General features: G+C 46.1%; 1 protein-coding gene across 1 annotated transcript; it reads left to right on the top strand.

The window, feature by feature from the left end:
* Window positions 1-1,542: 1,542 nt before the first annotated feature.
* LOC128400906 (mucin-5AC-like) lies at window positions 1,543-14,390 on the top strand. Its single transcript, XM_053363602.1, has 3 exons — window positions 1,543-1,665; window positions 2,521-2,639; window positions 11,388-14,390. The coding sequence occupies exon 3, from the start codon at window positions 11,458-11,460 to the stop codon at window positions 12,634-12,636; it is 1,179 nt and encodes a 392-aa protein (XP_053219577.1). The 5' UTR covers window positions 1,543-1,665; window positions 2,521-2,639; window positions 11,388-11,457; the 3' UTR covers window positions 12,637-14,390.
* The last annotated feature ends 66 nt before the right edge of the window (window positions 14,391-14,456 follow it).

Consider the following 14,456-nt stretch of genomic DNA (forward strand, 5'->3'; position numbering starts at 1 on the left):
CCCAAGTGGCGTAGCAGTTTATCATAAGATTGTAGCATTGGAAGGGACCCCGTGGGCCATGTAGACCGAACCGCTGTGATGCAGGCATCTCAAAACACCATCTCTCATCCAATTTGAAACCATACTGGGCCCTGCTTAGCTTTGCAAATGTGCTAGCAGTTTTCTTGCTGCACCACTAGGAGTGGGGTGTTTGTTCAGGGGCGGGGCGCACAAGGCCCTGGGTCCAATTCCTTGAATCTCCATGTTTTCGGCCACAATTCAGGGGTAGCTGAGCAGGGAGTCCCATGGGGGAGCATAGTGGTTTGTCTAGGGTCTCCACCAGGGTGTTTCCAAGTCTCACCCCTGGAGATGCTGGGAATTGAACCTGCGAAGTTGTGTGTGCAAAGTGTTTGCTCTGCCACTGAGCTATGGCCTTTCCAAGGTTCAGCTCCCTCTTCCAGCGGAAATACATAATGGTGGCACAGTGTTGAAGACCCTGGAGAACCCATACTGCACAGAGGGTACAAGACTAGGCGAGGTGGGCCAGGGGCTCAGTGTGTGCTTATTTTAAAATAACCCTGAATTCTACTTCTGAAAGTGAAACATCTATTTATATTGTCTTTATATTGTCTTCCCAAGAGTCGCTGGGGAAGAAACCAAGTCTTTAGTGTCATCAGCTCAGTCCTGTGAATACTCTGCCAACAGAGATTCAGTAGGCACCTTCTGTTTCAGCTTTTGAAAGCTTGCCAAAAACTTTTCTATTCAGTCAGGCTTATGCAGGCAATGAAGAATGCATCTTTTCAAAATAGTTGGCTGATTTCTGATATGTGTGTGATTATTTATATTATTGTTGAAAATGACTGATATTTTTTTAATGAATAGTGGAATATATAGATATTAAATAAAAATATATAAATATTTTATGATCAAATGACTAAATATTATTTGGGGAGTGTAGAGGATATTGGGGAAGGATTTTCCTGATCATTTGAGTTTGCTGTGTAATCATGGGCTTGCATTTACTGTTCAAAGGATTTTGACATGTTGTACTTCCTGGTTTCCTCAGCTATATAAAATAAAATAAATAAAACAGTATTGTAGATGATAAAAATTAAAATTATTTTTTTTTCTTACCTGCACCGATGATAGTCATTGTTTGGATGGGAGGCTTTTATCCATTTTCACAGTCACACAATCAATCAATCAATCAATCAATCAATCAGTAGCTGAACTGGGATCCACATAGTCACAAAAACAAATTAACTGAAAAAGCCTCAAATAAAAAAACTCAAAATAAATAATAAATAGCAAAAGCACCAAATATAAGCTCCAAATATCACCTTAGAACACTGCAATCGGAAATGGAAGGCTTGAATTACAATTGGGGGGGTGCAAATTAGCAACGCAACAGGAAACACACATGGGGACACAAAACGGAGCACATTTGGCTTCCCAAAAAAAGTTCGGAAACCAGAACACCTACTTCCGGTTTTGCAGTGTTGGATTCCAAGTTCTTCTTTAACTGAGCTGTTCGAAAACCAAGGTACCACTGTATTAGAAAAACTAGAACCAGGCTGCAGACATGGGGCAGGCCAGAAAGGGACCCAGTCTAATTACAAACTTAACTCCACTTACCTGGGAGTAAACTCCTTAGAGTGCAATGCACTTTCCTTCTTAGAAGACAAGGTTAGTCTGGTAGTCTTACATGCACGACACACAAGATTTGCATACATCCGCCACAACACTGGTGGGTACAGAGACTGTGGAGGTAACAAAAACGTTTTGCTGCCTGAAATGGGCCTCTAGCCCTTGGGCCAACCATTTAAAACGGGGATGGGGATGCTGTGCTTCTCCCAATGCTGTTGGACTCCAACTCCCATCAGCTAGTCTGATGCTCTAACCACTGCACCACACTGACCCTCTCCATTGCGGCTGCCCAGAGATGGTGGAAGTGGAACCACCGAGATATTCTCAGGTCTGGACGTTCTAGAGGAAGACTTAGAGAAGTCACACACCCAGACACATACCCCACCCAGTCCCACAGCAATAAGGGGAGGATGTGCAAAAGAAGATAAGCGCTTGCCAGCTTCAGAGAGCCTGTGGTTGCCATACTGATATCTAGATGACTAAAAGGGGACGTTACTGCCCTAGTCTGAGCAGGATGAAAACCACCATCCACTTGCACGGTCAGTCTGCTTGCCTGGCAGCCCATCAATTTTACTTTCCTCGGCCGTTCTGTGGTTGTGCCTTCCTCCACTGTGGATGCAGGAAGCGGAGCTGAGCAGGGGCTGATCGTGCTTGGTTACTGGTGAGGCAAGTGCACTCTGCATGAGCTCTGAGGCACCCTTTCTTCACATTGGCCGCCCTAGCATTTTGTGTGGGAGGGTGGATAACTTTGGTGGTCCCTGGTTCCAAGAGCCTCTCGGTCTCCCCACATGTCCCAACATGGGCAGGCCCCTCTCACACCCGCGATGCATTGCCATGCTGACTACACCACTTCCTCTCGCTGTGTGCATTTAACGGTTGCTTCTTCTTTTTCAGTATTTCTCCACCGCCACCTCCTCCTCGGTTTCATTCACTCCTTCCTGCCTGGCCAAACAGAATATTGGTGAGGCGAAGGCAAAGCTGAGGCCTGCCCCACAAGAACCTTCCCTCAACAGGTGGGACCAGCGTTGCGTGAAGCCTTCTTCCTAAGCAAAAGGTAGAGGGGAGCGGGATGGTGGGACGTTGGTCATTTGGGATAGAGCAAAATTGCAAAGTATCGTGTGGAAATGGTTGTGGGGAAGGTGGGGTGGCAGCTGCGGAAATGAGAGCTGCATTGTTAAAGTGTGTTTGTTGTATCGTCCACCTGGCATCCCTCGAAGGAGTTCTGTTGGGCATCTATTTTATCTTCACAGAAACCTGTGAGGTAGGTTAGCGACTAGCCGAGGCGGGATTTGAACCTGGCTCTAAATCAAACACTTTGTCTGCTAAGTAGTCTGCCCCGAGCTGGGATTAAGAGCTGAAAGAGCTGGAAGAACAGTGGAAAAGGCTGCTATATGCAGAGAATCCAGCATCTCGACCAAGTGGCAAAGTAGAGAAATCTGCTTCAGGCAGGACCATGATAGAGAGATGGGGAAAGGCAGGAATTTGAATTTTTGAAGTGCCGGCCCTAACAGAAGGGAGGCGGTACTTCTGGGGCTCAGCTTCAGGCGGCATAATGACTTGAGTTGGCACAGGAGTCTCCACAGGACTAAATCAGGTTTCTGGTCCTGATTTCACCCTTATAATCTAGGCAGCTATATAGTTTTATAGTCTACAGCCACATTTTCCTTCCTGGATGCTGGATGCATTTCTTAAACTCTTCGCTGCTCATGAATAACACATGCCAAAACGTGGAAAGTTAGTGAGCACCCTTTTTCTATAGTGATAAGTCACAGATTCCATGCTGCGTGGATGAGTGAAAGTGCTGCGCAGCCCTCAAGTTTCCCCTACACCCACCTTCGATTACGATATCTCACAGTAGATTCAGAAGAGACGCAGTGGAGGAGACACAATGTGCACACTCTTGGCATCTCCTGTCTGAGCTTCCTACGCAGGAACTGACAGAGGATGGTCCATTGTGGTGAGATGGGGGGAATCCCCCTCCCAAAAACTGCAGGAAAAGCACTCAGATGACAAGTTTCTTTCAGGGCAGCCTCTCATAGAACTTCTCTGGTCCCTCAAGGGATGGGATGAGGGAGAAATTCAGATTTTTTTGCATTCTAATGAGAAACTTCCTAATCCACGCTTCTCAAGCCAATGCACAATTAATTATCCTTTGGAATTTGCACCTCTCCAGATTTTGCAGTGTAGATCTCCAAACCGAGAAGGTGTGCAAAAATGCATATGTTAGTGCTTCTCCAATTTTCCACCTCCCACATGAATTGTTGAGGGTCTTGGCAGACCACTTGATGATTTTTTTCCCTGCCTGCTGTAGCAATTGCAGTGCGCCATGCTAGACGCTGCATGATTTTGAAATGCATTTTTGTTGCTGCTTTTATTTGTTATACTGTATTTGATTGCACTTTAAATTCCATAGAATTTGATAGACTTGAGAGTGCAAGTGTCGTTTGCAGAGATGGCACAGACCACCTGAATGAAGCTTATGGACCACTGGTAATCCGCTGGTAAAACACAATTTGGGAACCCTGTGTTAGGCACAAAAATGCATACGTTAGCAAAGATAATGTAGAAAAATCCATGCCATTATGGAAAATCGCTTACAAAAAAAATTGTGCCCAATAGTCAAAACTGCATACCTTTAAAAAATATGGGGTTTTTTGGAGAGAGTTTTGCACTCAAAAAACTGAGGATTAAAAAAAAAATAGATTGCAATTGCTGTGGAAATGCAAAGATGTTAATTTAAGACTGGGAAACTGAGGAACTGAGAGAAACTGAAATGGGCAGATATATTCATCCTTTATCCTCAGGGTGGAGGATAAGCTGCTCCAAGGATTATACCAGGATCTTCCCCTGACTTGGAGCCTGCCCTGTAGAGAGACAACAATGAATTGGGTGTCCAAATGGCACTGCAATATTTTTTTAGAGGGTTGGGCCTAGCAGGAATGAGGCAATGCTTCAGGCAGAGAACTGTCGTGGGCTGGAACAACCTTGATCATTCAGCTTTCTTTCTTTCTTATATTTTATTGCTTCTATTTCTTTTGATTATGGCAGTATGAGAGAAACACTTGAAAGAGAAGCAGCAGGCTGTGGCAGGAAGAGGGAGCGGCCCTTTCCATCCACCCGCCTTACACAACTGCCACCCGGCCCCTCCTCTCCCCAGGTTCTCTCAGCGGTCAGCCATTTTGTGGGGTGCACACAGTGAGGCTCCTTCCATTGGCCTCCTTTGACCCATTTTTGTTTTACGTTCCTTCCATGAGACACATTGTGGTTTCCTGCTGAAAGGCAGGATAGAAATATAATAAACGTACACAACAGAACAGTGTTGCAGCACACAAGCAGCATTTCCACACAATTATCTCATTAAGAGAATGTCTCAACGTCAGACTAGGATACCTAAAGGGCTGTCTCCTTTCATAGGAGCCTGGCAGCTTATTAAGATGAAGGAAGGGTGGCAAAATATAAGGAACCTCTGAGTTTACAGTAATTCTCTAATGGCCATAATTACTGTGGTGCCAAAGTGGTTGGCAGGGATATTTGGACTGGGCACATGACTTGGTACGTGAGGGAAATTCTTCAGCTGCAAGTGGCAGCAGGCAAGGCCTTGGGCAGTGCCAGTTTAAGGTTTCACAGCAGGCTTTGGCCAAGATGTCCCTCAATGGGCTTCAGCTTCCACTGCGTCACCCAACTCCCTCAGCAATGCCACTTGCCCTTGAAGTATTCCCTCAAATACTATGTTATGTGCTCTATCTTAACTTTCCAGACTCCACCCTTGGATGTTTCTTTCTGGAAAGCCTAGTCTGGGTCTTCCCTGTTGATATGGAAGAGCAGCCAGGTTCCCATGAGAGGAAACGGTCTTTTGTCTGAAGAAATCTCTTCATGGCCACCACCAGTTGCCAGCTTCTTATTCAACAGGCACACACATACACACATATTCCTAATCCCAGCTCTGGGGCATGGTGGAGGTGTCAGAGGTTGATATTGCATACCCCACAAGTGTCCCGGGGAAAAATGGGGCATCCTTTTTTTTATCATGAGAGAAAAGTGGCCATTTTGGTTGCTGTGATCTTGCATGGTTTTGCGGCGCAATCCCCCCACCCCCAGAAAAGCGCTTTCTTCAGGACGTGATCTCACATGGTATCCCCAAACACTTGTTTTTGGGTGTCCAAAAGAGCGTTCTTTTTTGGGGGGGGGGACCATGGCCATGATGTTCTCATGATAAAAAATGGGAAAATTCAGCCCAGGAGGATGGCGTCCTGGATTTTGGCTTCTAGGTCTTGGAGGGTATGGTATGGCTGGGCAGGTGTCATGGCCCATTCCTGACCAGGGGACTAACCGCCAGCCCTGGCTGCCACCGCCTTTTGCTAACCTTCACTGAGTGAGGAAAATGTGACAAGTGAGCTGAAGGAGTTGCAGTCTCTGCTAGCCTCTCCCTCTGGGTGGGCATGAGGACTGGGCCATTTGCTTGCTCTCTTCCTCAGCATCAAGCCACCATGGGATTTCAGCAGGTTTTGGGTTGACTCCTACCGTCCTTCTTACAATGGTATCTTGCCTTTCTCTGATTATGGAACTCAAGGCAGTGCACATGTAAGTTCGCAGCTTGTCTCCCATTCAGGCACTGATCAGCACTGAGCCTTCTTTGCATCCATAAGGGAGTAGACTCGTGTGCCTTTGGACCACACCAAGAGCGGACTTTGCTCTTTCAAATTTCAGTGGCATCCTTTGCAGGGCCAAAATTTGACAGCCCCACCTCTCGCCTTCCATTTTGATCTATTTGCTATATCACACCTACACCGCTTCCTATACTCAGTGCCCAGTGTGGCCAAACCTGCCTCTGACCACACCCACTGGATTGGGAAGGAATGATGGGTATATCTGCCCATTTTCATTTTACCTCCATTTCTCATATCTTCAACTCTTCACATTTCCACATCAACTGACAATTTTTTAAAAAGAGTCTAGGTGAAAATTTCAGTGCTAATTTCTCCTAATATACGTATTTTTATTTTTGTATGCAATTGTGCCTAGTCTACACATTTTTGCAAAGCAATTTTCCCCAATAGAATGCATTTTTGTACAATATTTTCACCCACATGTGCATTTTTTTGTGCACGCTTTGCTGCATTTCTGTACGCATGACTCGGCTGGAGAACCGTGCTGCAAAATTGGCGAACTCCAAAGGATGGCTACATTTTGGTTCGTGTATTGTTTCAGAACGTGAAAGGCTCGCCTTTAAATTGAAGGGTTCCTCCTGCCCCCTAGCTGCCCGTTAGTACCGGATGGCGAGGTGGCGTTGTGAGCGGTTAGCTCTGCCGCTCGTACTACGGGCCACTTCCGTCAGCAAAATGAGTTATTCTTCCTGAGTGGAAAATCTTGGGTGTGGCGCTGCTGGGTAGGGAGATTTTGTCCCCTCCAAACCATTGAGTTGGGCAGCCTCACCGGCTAGGCCACGGCTCTGATGTCCACCAGTTTGGATGGCTTTAAAAGAAAATTAGACCTATTCATGGAGGCAAGGCTATCAATGACTAGTTATGGTGGTGACTCTGTAATGCCTCTGCTGCTGGAGGCAGTAATACTGCTGGATACCAGTTCCTGGAAACCACAGGAGGGTTGCACTCTGGCTGCGTGTGAGAACAGATGCTGGATTAGATGGGCCACTGGCCTGATCCAGCAAACTATTGCCACAAAAGAGCTCAGGCATAATATAACTCTGAAAAATGCATAAGCACAAATGAGATTCCAAAGATGGCAACTCCATTCTAGACTCTTCTCTGTTTTTTTTTTCTTTTCCCAAATATATGCATGACATTTATACAGAGCCACTCTCCAGGTCTTGAACAACGTCTGGTCTGATAGGGCTCATCTTACATCGCAGCTCCTGGGATCTTTAGCACTCAGTGCATGGGTGGCTTCTAACAAAGATTGGAAGCTTCTGAAATGTAAAAAAAATGCTCGTGTCTATAATGCATTCAGATTAAAACCACAAGGGAAATCTGGAGCATGGAAACCTGTTCGTATGTGGTCTTCCTCACTTGTCTTTCTCAGCTATCGGCTCGTTCCACACCTTCCTCTTCCGATCCCTGCTTCCTTCCCCCCAAAAACCTCATCAGCCTTGCTCCCCGCCCTTTCCTGTCTCTTTCAGTTCCTCCTTGTTCAATTTGATTTGTGGGGTAAGACTTGAGAAGGCTGCGGAAATAAACTGGTCCTGTCTCCTACTTTACAGAGGACAGCAGCCCTTTGTTTGAATGGCTCCTCTGTAGGAAGGTGTGTCCCATCCAAGTGGCACAGTGTGCTAATTCTAGACCCTGAACCCTAATAAAAGAGATCCTTTCCATCAGGGGTGGGGAACCACTAGCCCATGGGCCAAATCTGACCTGCCAGAGGTCCCAATTTGGCCTGTGAGAGCTGTTTCCCCCCAAACCATGCCCAGATGCGGCTTCACAGGAACTACTGGAAGCTTAAAGGAAAGTCCCGCTTGTTCTTTTGCCTGAAGCAAGATGTGCTCCTGTGCCTTGTTTGGAAGCATTTTGTGGGCTGTACGAAGGAGTTCCCCTCCATTTTGTTGCTACCTGCAAAATCTGAGCTTTTATCTCCGCCTCTATCAGCTGATTTTTTTGGGGGGGAGAGAGAAAGACGCACTTTTCCAGCCCTTTGCTCAGTACTTCCCAAAGGGTCAAGCGCTCCATGCTGGGCAATAGATATAGGACACAATATCGACCTAAACCTCTGGGAGAAACTCTGGAAAAGAGATTTGAAATTTACCGTGCGTTATTCTCTGAAAGAGAACTATTTGAAAATGATTCATAGATGGTATTTAGTTCCGAGTAGGTTGGCTAAGATGTATAAAGCTGAATCAGATACATGTTGGAAATGTAAAGAAATGGTAGGAACTTTTTTCATATGTGGTGGACATGCAGAAAGGTAAAAGAATATTGGGAAATGATTTATAATGACTTGAAAAAAAATGTTTAAATTTACCTTCCCCAAAAAACCAGAGTCCTTTTTGTTGGGAATAACCCAGACAGAATTTCCCAGGTGCCAGAAGTTTATTTATGCAACAACAGCGGCCCGTGTTCTGTTAGCCCAAGAATGGAAAGTGAGTGAGGTCCCATGTAAAAAGGATGTTTAGAACTTGCAGGCTTAACGCACAGAATAAGAGAGCAAGAAGAACATATATTTAAAGAAGAGTGGAACATATTTATTGAATATATGGAAAATAATTGTACTCAGCTGAAAACACTGGCAGCATTCAACAGAGTAAACAATATTTGATTGGTGTAAAAGTGGAAAATTGATTTAAATGGTTATAGTAAAATATGCAGGAATGTGTGATATGTAACATGAACCATGGAAGGAGAAGAAGGGAAGTCACTGGATATTTTAAAGTTTGTAAAATGTTTTTTTTTTAATGTAGAAACTGAATAAAAATTATTTATTAAAAAAAATAAGCAAAGGGTCAAGCACCCAACAGTCAAGCTGGCTGTGGGGTGCTTGGGTACCTCACACAAGAGATTTGGACAGGTAGGAGGAACAACCTGCCTGTCAGTCACATGAAACCCCAGTGATGTTACATGATTGACAAATGGACTGTCCTGCCCACCTGTCGACACTGGGCTGTGTTTCTCCACCTAACTGCTTAACTGGCCATATATCATGAAACACACAATTAACATTTCTCTTCTCAGCCCCTCCCCATCATTCTAATTTTTCAGCTATGCCTATAAATTATATGTGCCATCATTTGTTAACTTTTTTTGAGTGATGTATTTCCTCCTTTTCCGGTGATGCATCAGTTGCTGCCCTCCTGCAGACGTATGTGGATTTCAGACGTGAGAACTGTGTCTGTCTGGTAGGAAGTGCCACTCCTTGTGGTAACCCGTCCTAGAACGGTTGTAGGCAGTTCTGCCCTCAACCAATCCCCAGGCACAAAATAGTGAGTGCTCCTGTCCACCATATTCCTTAGGCATTCCTCTTGATTGGAGCCCCATTTTTCAAGTTCTCACGCACCTCACTTGAAAATACTGCTGGTTCATTTGTTGTCTGGTTTAAAAGAGAATTCACAGATGCCAAGATCCATGTTTGGCACAAGTACTCTTTGGTAAGAGAACCCAAGCAGAGATTTAAAATTAAAAAAAATACACAGCAAAGTAAAGTGTGGAAATATAGGCTGTTGGATCTTTAAAATATCCCCTTCTAAGATGCTTCCTAAGTCCTCCTCTTCCCTTAGCATAGAAAGAGACTACATGTTTGGCAAGTTAAAAATGGTTTACATACAAAAGCTTCAAAGATCAGGTTCATGTGCTTTCCCATATAGCAGTCAGAAAAAGACAGGCAGTAAAACTAAGGTTCCGAAGTGGTGAATGTTTATTTCCTAGAAACAAAAGGATGGCTTGCAGAAAGCCATAAAGCTAAGCTGGAGCAACCAGCTTAGCCTCCTTACTTGCAGGGGTGCAAACGGTGTAATGGGAAGAAGGAAGGCTTGATAACCCTTTCTCCCAAGATAAGAGAGAGTGACCTAAGCCTGGCAGGACAGCTTACTCTATGGTCATAACCCCTTCATGCATTAATTAGAGTTAAGCACGTTGGTTATATGGGACTGAGTATCCCACAAATACATCCTTTTATTCATCATATGGTTCTGTCCTTCTAGATTTGCATACAACTCTCTTTCTAGCTATCTAGATTTTTCTCTCTTATCCAGAGCTGTCTTTGGACTTACTGGTTCATTGCACCAGGGCGCTGGCCTCTCAGGGGCGCCCTAGCGAGTGGGGGAGCTGCACGGCTTTGCCGGCAGCCTCCCCTTTCCCTGCACACCCGCCAGCTGCGCCCCGCCAACTATATGCCTGGCGGACATGCAGCTTCCTTCCCAAGCCTCCGCAGGAGGAGAGCGATCCCCACAGAGGCTTCTCTCCCAAGCCTCTGCATCTGCTAAAGATGGCCCTGCTCCCGGTCGCTGTCCTCCTCCTGCTTCCTGGCGAAAGGCGGTGTGCAGCCTTCCTGGGCTGCCTTCTCGGGCGGCCTGACACTGGAGAGCATGTCCCCCAGCACGTTTTCCTGCTTGATCGCTACCACCACGCCAGGGATCGGGGCGGTGGGGGAGGCAGAGGGCATTTTCCACCACCCCCTCCTTTGTTTTGGAGTTGCCGGGGGCAGCGGCAGAGGAATCTTTGCACACAGTGCCGGATATGCTTAAGATGGCCCTGCTCTTATCCAATGTATATCATGTTCATTTCAAAGCTGCTGGGGAAGGTTGATAGCACAGTGGTTAGAGCATCTGCTTTGAGTGCAGAATGTCCCGGGTTTAATCCCCAGGGCTGGGGAAAAGATCCCTGTCTGAAATCCCAGAGAGCCATTACCAGTGAGTGGGGACAGCACTGAGTTAGATGGACCAAGTGGTTTGACTCTGTACAAGACAGCTTCCTTTTACTGTTACTAGCGAACAACTTTTACATTAAAGCAATACAAATCAATTCACCAAATAAAACTAGTTTGCAAGGCTAGAGACAGGGTGTGGTCAGCTTGTTAAATGCTGGAAAGGAATTTTGCTGTGGGGTGCCCTGAGCCAAACAAGACACAATGCCTAGGAGAAATCCATGATGTGTAGCTCCCCATGATCTGAGCACGAAGTCCCCAACCCATCAGAAGGATTCACGTTTCCCTAATTTTAAGAACCCAGGTGTTTAGATATTCTCTTGCTCCCCTCTATTTTCAGTGCAATCTTCCAGGGGAAAAATGTTTTTAAAAAACTTTTCACATTTTGTTCTCAGGTTGCTGTTCCGTCTTGCTCCACTACATATCACTAGCCAAGCAGGCCCTGCCCTCTGGAGTTCTGCCGCCATGGAAACGCGATCCCTTCTCAGGCAAATAATGGGCTACGGCATGCCCTTTGGCGTCCTTATTCTTTTGACCATGGCTGCACATGTTGATGGGCAAGTTTTTGCTACTTCAGACACACAGTCTGTGGGGACCACCATCTTTCCCCCCACGTCCACTTTCACAACTGAAAGGGTGGGCACAGAGCTTGCAACCTCAACCTCTGCCTCTCCAGCCAAGCCTTCAGCTCTCCCCTTGTCTCAGCCCACTGCTGCAGCTAAAAAACTGTCTCTAAAAGCAGCCACTACAGAGACTACTCTCCAAGATAGCAGCACGGATGAAGATAAAACTATCACCGACAATACATCAGGCCCCCATCCCTCTACCGGCCCTGCGATCAGCCTTACCACAGAAACAGCTGTTGTGGGACAAAAATTTGCAAGCAACCCTACCACAGAAGCAGCTGTTGTGGGACAAAAAACTGGTACAACCAGTGGCATGGCGAACCCTCTCAATACAACAACAGCCCTTCTCGAGACTACCGTTGGGAGTTCACCCGGCCTCAAACCAAGGTCAAATTCAAAACAGACTACCAAGGGTGAAGCACAGCCAAGTCCGAAGCCAGAACAAGATGTGGTAGATGACACCAAAACAATGGACAACCGCACCCACTGGCCTGCTCAGTGGCCCTCAACCACGACAGCTGTCCCCCAAACAACAAGCGCTGTCCCTGGCCCAAGAGCAAGCCCTGAGAAGAAGAGCCAGACTGGAATAATTGTGGCCGCTGTCCTCTGTGCCCTTCTGTTCCTGATCCTCCTGATTGCCATCCTCCTTTGCAGGCGAAGGCGCCGCTCTGGCTCAACCAGCTTCAACGAGGGGTGGGCAGGGCAGGTGGCGCTGCCAGACGACTCGGCCTTGGATCGGGATGTTGAGCAAGGGGCAGCGCCTGCAAAGGAAGAGGAGACCAAGCGCAACACACTCATCACGTTCTCCGGCAAGCGTCAGTCAAGGGTGCCTTCGGTAGCTATGGAGGAAATAGGCGAGAAAGGAGAGAGCGGGGAGAACCAGAAACTGCTTTGTGGAGATGCTGGCGGAGGCTCCAGCCCAGAGGCTTCTGGGCAAGCAAATGGTAAACTCCCAGAATCCACCATGCAGTCCTCTCAGGAGACTGTGTTCCCTCCACCCCCAGCTAACCAGGAGTAGCCTCTTCCTCAACGACCAACGGAGGACACACTTCTTATGCCCCTTTCTAACCCCCTTCCAGTAGATTAGGACACTCCATTGGCCCTGTTCCCGGTCCGTTCAGAGCTGGTGGAAGGGCGGAGGAGCCCAGGAGAGAAACGCTTGCACCACCAGTGTTTCCGACCACATCCTTTTTCCTGTTTGTATGGTATCTGCAAGGTAGAGACAGTGATCTTAAACCAGGAGTCCTGGTTTCCCAGCCACCTTTGCCTTAGTCTCACCAAACCTCTTTTTCCTTCTAGAAGACAAGGGGTTTGAGCTGTTGCTTTTTCGCAGCTGTGCAGAAAACACCTTGGTGTGGTTCTACAGATGGAAAATCCAGGGCTACAAAGAGGAGGGAGGTTGTGCTGGAGAAACAACGGCCTTCTATTTGTAGCAGAAAGTCTTGGTTGCCATTTTCAGAAAGAGGGTAAATTGACGACATCAAATTTGCTGCAACTTTCCACAACGTCGAAAACAGTTGTGGGCGATGAGCCCTATTATCAGAACCAGTTTGCAGGGGACTTTTAACGCAGAAGTGCGAATAGGCTAACCGGATATCGCAACCCTATTCTTTAAATCTATCCAGGCCAGTGGGCATGTAGGTTCATATGGACACTCTTCTCATTTAATTCAGGTACCATCCCAAATCTTTCCAACCAGACAGCTTACTGCTTTGTATCATATCAAAAGTACATCTTTTCAAGCAGCCAATGAATGAACCCTTATTAGCCAATTCTCCAAGATGTGTTGCAGGGTAAGCAGAGTATAGATGTTCATAATTTAAAGTAGACCATAAATGGCAGGAGTGTAGCTGGAGTAATGGGCAATATTTATTTCTGGATAACCATTACAGTTAAGTGGATTTTCAGGACCCATTATTACAGATTGTTGCCTCTTAATATGCTTCGGTCATTCTTTTGGACCAATTATCAAGGCGTTGGAGTGGGTGGGACGTGGGTTCTCCGTGATTTATTTACCCAGGAGTTGAGGTTTCTAACTCCCTTGGAGTGAGAGGCAACAATTTCCTGAGAGGTAGATACATTAGTGTGCAGCAGCAAAAGCAACCAAGAGGCTTAGGGCACTTTAGAGACAAATGGATTAATAGCGGCACAAGCTTTTGTGAACTTGAATCTTCTTTATCTGATGAAGTGGCTTCTAATCCACGAATGCTTATGCCATGGCCATCCAAAATTTGTTTGCCTAAGATGAAAGAAGCCACACTGTTGTTTTGGCTGAGATAACATGTGGTAATCATCTCGTACTTATTAGTACAAAATAGTTAATGATACTTTTGTGAATAGGCACTTAGGGAAACCAAACCAAAGAATCTCCAAAAGTTTTTTACTGCTTTTCTGAAAGCCAGTGTTAGGGCACCACAAGATAGATGCTTTGAAATCCTCACCGAATTACAGGTTCCAAAGTTCATTGGAGGAGAAAACATGGCAATTATCCTGGTTTTGGTCCAGTTTAGATTTCTGCTGCAGGTCATAATCTGCGACAGTGTTTGCCCGCACAAGCCCCAATGAAAGAAATAGAAAGAGCTGTGCAAGAGGCCATCTGCCATTTTCCCTACTTGTCTCTCCTCCATTCACCCTCTGGATAACCCTGTCTAGTGTTCACTATATGTTCAATTGCTGTTTGCATCAATTTGTTGTGGGGTTTTTTTGCAGAGATTTATTTTTGTGTGTTGACGTATCAAAATATATCAATAAAGAAGTTTTACTTTGGTTTAATTTTTTGGAGTGTGGTTTGGAACGATGTCGAAACCCACTATTTCAGTCAGTTCCGAGCGACAATGT

The sequence above is a fragment of the Podarcis raffonei genome, chromosome 13 (assembly GCF_027172205.1).
Source record: "Podarcis raffonei isolate rPodRaf1 chromosome 13, rPodRaf1.pri, whole genome shotgun sequence".
Classification (NCBI taxonomy): Eukaryota; Metazoa; Chordata; class Lepidosauria; order Squamata; family Lacertidae; genus Podarcis; species Podarcis raffonei.

Bases quoted from the DNA above. Each gene is read 5' to 3' on its own strand.
- LOC128400906 (XM_053363602.1), top strand. From the start codon at position 11,458: ATGGAAACGCGATCCCTTCTCAGGCAAATAATGGGCTACGGCATGCCC.